This window comes from Eucyclogobius newberryi, unplaced genomic scaffold (assembly GCF_026437365.1).
Source record: "Eucyclogobius newberryi isolate DKJ021-1_F unplaced genomic scaffold, fEucNew1.0.hap1 SCAF_7, whole genome shotgun sequence".
In the NCBI taxonomy this organism is placed as follows: domain Eukaryota; kingdom Metazoa; phylum Chordata; class Actinopteri; order Gobiiformes; family Gobiidae; genus Eucyclogobius; species Eucyclogobius newberryi.
In genome coordinates this window covers 22,283,088-22,289,109 of record NW_027316389.1, presented here as the reverse complement: position 1 = coordinate 22,289,109, position 6,022 = coordinate 22,283,088, and the positions used below count along the sequence as shown (strand labels likewise).

Below are 6,022 nucleotides of genomic sequence, written 5' to 3'. Positions count from 1 at the left end.
GGGGGGAGGGGGGGAGAAGGGAGGGGGGAGGGAGGGGGGAGAAGGGAGGGGGGAGGGGGGGAGGGATATTGGGGGAGAAAGAAGGAGGAGCGAGAGGAGGGGGGGAGGGAGAGAGAGAGGGGGGGAGGGAGGGAGGGAGAGGGGGGGGAGGGAGGGGGGAGAGGGGGGGAGGGAGGGGGGAGAGGGAGGGAGAGGGAGGGGGGAGGGAGGGGGAGGGAGGAGCGAGAGGGAGGGAGGGGGGAGGGGGGGAGAGGGGGGGAGGGAGGGGGAGAAGGGAGAGGGAGGGGGGAGGGGGGGAGAAGGGAGGGGGGAGGGAGGGGGGAGAAGGGAGGGGGGAGGGGGGGAGGGATATTGGGGGAGAAAGAAGGAGGAGCGAGAGGAGGGGGGGAGGGAGAGAGAGAGGGGGGGAGGGAGGGAGGGAGAGGGGGGGGAGGGAGGGGGGAGAGGGGGGGGAGGGAGGGGGGGAGGGATATTGGGGGAGAAAGAAGGAGGAGCGAGAGGAGGGGGGGAGGGAGAGAGAGAGGCAGTGGAGAGAGAGAAAGAACCAGACGAGGGAAATGGAGAGAGGATAAGGAAAGAAGGAGCGAGGGGAGAGCGGAGGAGTTAGAGATGGGCGAGGGAGGGAGAGAGAGAGACGGTGTTTTATTTATAAAATGAGGTCTGATATTGTTTGTTTTCTCAAAGAAGGAAAGGAAGGAAGGAAGAAATCCTCACCTATGTGGGACTAAACAGCAGCTTTCCTCACGGCAACAACGACTGTTGTTGTTGTTGTTGTTGTTGTTTTTAACTTTATTCTTCAGACTTTATTCTTTAGACTTCACCCCAGTAAAAAAAATATCCCACAATAGCTAATTTTTTAGGTTTATAATTTCACTTCCTGTTTATAATTGATGACATCACACTAGAAAATTACCCAGCAAACAAACATCTCATAAAATGTCACAACTGTTCTTAGTTTGACAATTAAAAATGTATGAGAGCACCTTCTTCTTCTTCTGTGGTGTTTTATGGCGGTTGGTTGTTACATTACCGCCAGACTTTATTCTTTAGACTTTATTCCAGAGCTGACTCTTCTTCTTCTTCTTTGGTGTTTCTGCCGTATATCTTAGGCTTTAGGCTTTAGGATGTTGAATTAATGTTTTGGAAATATTTTTTAAAGGTTATCATTAGTGTAAATTATGCATAAACTCAGAAAGAGTGTCCCTAGTGTGATGTGACTTCCTGTCAGTTTGTACAGATTTTTCAACGTTTTCTCCACATATGCTCGATTGGTTTGAAACTATAATTTATATTTACAATAGGTAGAAATACACCAAATTAAGTCAAAATTAGAAAATTATTGAAAAACGATCTACGCACTTTAAACTTTTTCTTTGCTTTGGCTAAGATCCGTTCAAAGTTTGATCACGCTCTCTCTCGTCCTTTGTAATTACTATACTATAGGTGATTTACTATCCTAAATCCTTGCTCGCTAGTCCTCCATGGTGACTGACAGTTGGGACACTTACTGACAGCTAAATAATGGAACGGAGACGAAGAGAGGAAAGGAAGCGGGACAGAGACTTCAAACATTGAGACCCAGACCTGAAAGCTTGTAAAGAATGTTTTAAGACTGTAGTCCACACTAACTTGACATAGCACCGCCTGGCATTCAAAAGTGATATTGCGTGGAAGAATTCATGCATTCACTGTAGGACAAGATAAAACTAAAACACCAGTGAACTGAAGGACAAGTGGTGCTTTATTGACATGTTAAATTTACATTCACGTGTTATACAGGTAATACTGGTTTAAAGTCGATTTGAGGAGGTTGCAAATAGCCAATATAACGAGGAAAGCGCAAACAAGCTAGAATTTATAAAAACAAATTCTATTCAATACAATGATCACTAGAATGAAACAGGCCTCTATTCTGGCAATGAGCAAATCCAAGCTCAAAACAGTTTTGTTTAGCTGCGCTTATGACTGAATGGATTCCATTTGCACTCTTTTACTTTTAAACTGTTTTGTGATTTCTGTCATGTCTCTGTGATTTTAATGCATGTTTCCTGTTGTGTGAAGTTCTTTGAATTGCCTTGTGTACGAATTGTGCTCTACAAATAAACTTGCCTTGCCTGGAATGGTTTAAAATAACATTTAAAATGTAATACTCTACACAGCATTTATCTTGTTTACCTACCTACAATTTTGTGTTGAACAAAATCCCTGTCCTAAAGTTTTTGCAATCTGCTCTTTTATTAATAAAGAGGTGAAATGTGACAACACGAGAAAGAGATATTTGTTCAAATGTAACTGCATCTGTGTTCAGTCATTTGTTTCTTTATGGCAAATCTTAGTTAAAAAAAAAAAAGTGCTTTTTAACCTTTTGACATATTTTAACACTAACTGTTGTATTCTTCCTTTTCTCAAATCCAAGCAATGGTTAACCCATGTCAGTGGTTCCCAAATTGTGGTAGGGGGTACGCAATAAGAGTTTTGAGGAACAAGGAAATTGCCATATTTTCTTTATTTTATCAGATTTTGGATTATTGGGATCTCAGGCTTGCTTAAAGCTTTTAGATGTGATGCATCTGCATCGATATAATTATAATATTCTAACTATTAGATATAATGATCAACCAAAGTCTCTACAAAAGTTTGTGAACTACTACCAACACAGTAGTGCAATGGTTGGCGCTCTCGCTTCACAGCAAGAGGATCCAGGGATCTATTTTAAGGCCTTTCTGTGTGGATGTTCTCCCCGTGTCTACAAGTTTCCTCCGGGTACTCAGATTTCCCCTACCACTAACACATGTACAACAGGCTCCTCCCCTCAGTGGGACTTAACATCAGCCTGCTCAGGGACGACAGGTGGAAATTAGCACATTAGCAACAACGTGGTGCAATGCATCTCTCCTGATAAGGTTAATGTATACTGTGCACCTATCTCAAATACAATAGTTAGTGAGGCTAGTAAGCAGTGTGTGCTGAAAGAATATTCAAGCCAATACTTTAACTGTAATCAGCATCTAAATCATTTACAGTTTTCATTTACGGTTTCACTTGCCAGTGAAACCATAAAATTACTAGACCACATATTTTTTGATGCTACAATCTTAAACATCTTTGCTGGTTATTTCACTTGGCAGCAGTATTTTCTGAAGAATGTTTTGGTAAAATGGAGAGAAGACTAGCTTGCTAAAGTTGACAAGGCGACTGAAGCGAACAGCAAGCTCTTTCAGCTCTTTGCTCACAGGGGCCAAACCACCAGGAAAGGCAGGTTGGGTCTGGTGTAGAGCGGACTCCAGAGAAGCAAGAAGATAACTTTGCACTCGAGATTCTGAAGAGAAGATTGTTAAACATTAACTATATATGCCCTCAGTGTGTAGCTTTGGCATGCAATACCTCTTACTCGTATTACCTATGAGTTTTCGAACTGCGTTGTCTGCTTCAATTGAAGCAATAATCTGTCCCTTTAGAGTGTCCTTTCTGTCAGCTGAGAATGGGGTGTAGCCATGCTGACTCAGACAGGCATCAAGCTCAATACACAATTTCTCCCCAATTGAGGCTAAGGCTTCCTGTGCAGAAAAAGTCCTTGAGAAAAGTACAACCACAATGAGACTTTTACAGACATTGGAATAGTCATCAATTCAGCTGCCACTTACCGTGAGTGCATGTCGACTAGCATGGCATTAACAGTGTTTTTTAGCTTGTCCATTAGTCCTGGTAAGCCTGATATGGCGTCTCCTGTTGTAGTGTATACAATGAGAAGGATAGAGGAGATCAAAACAAGGCGCTCAACTTCTTGCTGCATCTCCAGGAACCTAGTCTGATCCATTAATACGGTCTAGTGAAAGAAGATACATATAGCTATTAAAAATGACTTAAATTTGCAGAAAGCTTTAACAGTGCAGAGCTTTGTACTTCTGGAAAGGGTTCTGCAGAATGGTCCCATCTGAGCAGCCGTAGATAGGCCTGATTATGAACATGTAGGGGAAGAAGGGATAGAGGCTCAGACGATGCACAGCACACATCAGACTCCCTCATTGTGTTCACAGTGTCCTTCAACCACTTTTCAGTGTAATCTAAGGCATCTAAACGGAAAGGACGGTTTCATTAGGGTATAGAACATATATTCCCATTTAAAATAACAAGCATATAAATGTCATAATAAACATGATACTATCCTCTTTGGCAAAAATATCTCATCCAGGATAGGTGGCACTTACTGGGTTGTTTTTCAAGAAACTCCTGGAACTTAGCCCTTTCATACTCCACTGACTGCTGCATTAGATGAGGCCTGATGCTGCTCAAAGCAAAGTTGGCCATGTCCATCTTCATGAGGTCCAACACAGTGAATATGGATCTATATACGCAATTATAATAGTTAGAAAGTCTATATAGCTTATTGTGACTTATCACTAATACACGTCCTCAATAACATCTGGGTGTATGAACACCAAGACTGATAGTGAAAGGAATATACAAATGGAATACAGAGCTTTATAACCTACTTAAGCAAATGCACTACATCTGTGATCTCCTTTAGCTTATTGATATCATCATCTCGGCAAGGAGCACACAGAGTTCCCATAATTCCAACAATGAACTGGGACAATTGTCCAATGTCAAGGGCTCCTTTCTCAGCCTGCTGCTGGATCAGAGGAAGGTCCAGAACATCTTCAATGCGAGAGCGCAGAGGACCATGACCAGGCAGCAAGAAACTCAAGATCGTCTGAAAGAAACACCAGAAACGACTTTAGTAATACTCAGCATCTGAACTAACTTGCTCATAGAAAGGCAGGTTAATTCCATTATCCTGTTTTATACATTCTGTTAATGTAGGTTCAAATTAACACTTTACCTCTTTAATCTCAGCCAGCAGTTTAAGAACATGGTCATATGAAGGTGGATCCTGCTTTAGCTGTGATTCCAAACAATCCCAGAGTGCCTTGTGCATAATCTCCTTCACTCTGCGTTCTAAACTATAAACCAGGGAGGAAAATCTAGTTAAATAGTAGCAAAAAGAGGCAACTACATTTATCAACACCATACCAGTCTTCTGGAAGGGTTGGGGGCTTCACTTTAAACTCTTGGTTCACCACAATTTCATGAGCCAAAGCCATATTAGTGACTCCTTTAGCAGTTTCCATGAGCTCTTCAATGGAGACAAACGTAGAACTGGCTATGAAAAATTAAAAAGTCACATAATTGCTGGTTATTTTGACTCCCATAATACAGTTTTAAGCTCAGGGTTTTGGTAAAGAGAGAACCAACATAGTCTAATGAAAATCTTTCAAACAAATAAGCCATTTGTTCACCTTGAGGGGTGTTTCCTCTGTGTGGGCTAGAAGTTCTCTCCACCATCATCTGTGATGTTTCCCCAGTCATCTCCTCCTTAGATTCATTGTTCCCCCCCTTGGACTGTTCTGAATCCTTGGGCATCCTGTTCTTTAAAATGGTAAACAAATGTAAACACACAACGTGAACTGTTTGAGGTAAACTGGATTAACTTCAATGAGACGGTTCATGGCCTACAATGAAGAACCAGTCGCGGATGCTATGTTAATCTTCGGACACAAAATGGTACAATATTCACAATATAATGACATCATTCCACGAAGAAGTATTCAGAGCAGGCAAAACAGACACAAAACAAAGCCGAAAATCAGAGAGTGCGTCACTAACCAGGATATTGGATGTCAACAATAAAATCTGTAATTTATTAAAATCCTCAAAAACCCACAACGATGACCCAAACAACGCGACTCTAAACTAACAGTCCAAACAAAGACTTGCGCTGGTGCAGTAGTTATTTTCATACATCCATGTGATGACGCAGTGCACTTCCTGTTTGGGGTGTAGCTCATGCACGCCCCCCTCGGACCTACGTCACTACGACACGATCACATAGTCTTCTTCTTTTGTATTTTGTTGACGGCTGTTTACCGCCACCTACTGTTTTTAAATGATATTACTATACCTTCAGCTGTTTATGGTGTTGAATGGCACATTATGGTCACTCTTTCACCACACGTAAATG

General features: G+C 42.1%; 1 protein-coding gene across 1 annotated transcript; it reads right to left on the bottom strand.

Annotated features, from left to right (window-relative positions):
• Positions 1-2,815: 2,815 nt before the first annotated feature.
• Positions 2,816-5,840, bottom strand: tcp11l1 (t-complex 11, testis-specific-like 1). The gene is made up of 9 exons (XM_072435179.1): positions 5,301-5,840; positions 5,035-5,164; positions 4,844-4,964; positions 4,494-4,714; positions 4,209-4,345; positions 3,904-4,073; positions 3,645-3,826; positions 3,401-3,573; positions 2,816-3,319 (listed from the first exon to the last, which is right to left on the bottom strand). Exons 1-9 carry the CDS (start codon positions 5,422-5,424, stop codon positions 3,096-3,098), a joined length of 1,482 nt encoding a protein of 493 aa, XP_072291280.1. The 5' UTR covers positions 5,425-5,840; the 3' UTR covers positions 2,816-3,095.
• Between the last annotated feature and the right edge of the window lie 182 nt (positions 5,841-6,022).

Bases quoted from the DNA above. Each gene is read 5' to 3' on its own strand.
- tcp11l1 (XM_072435179.1), bottom strand. From the start codon at position 5,424: ATGCCCAAGGATTCAGAACAGTCCAAGGGGGGGAACAATGAATCTAAG. The intron at 5,165-5,300 runs GTGAACAAATGG...AATTTTTCATAG, and splicing joins CAGAGGAAACACCCCTCAAG to CCAGTTCTACGTTTGTCTCC. The intron at 4,715-4,843 runs GTAAAGTGTTAA...TGTTTCTTTCAG, and splicing joins TGCTGGCTGAGATTAAAGAG to ACGATCTTGAGTTTCTTGCT.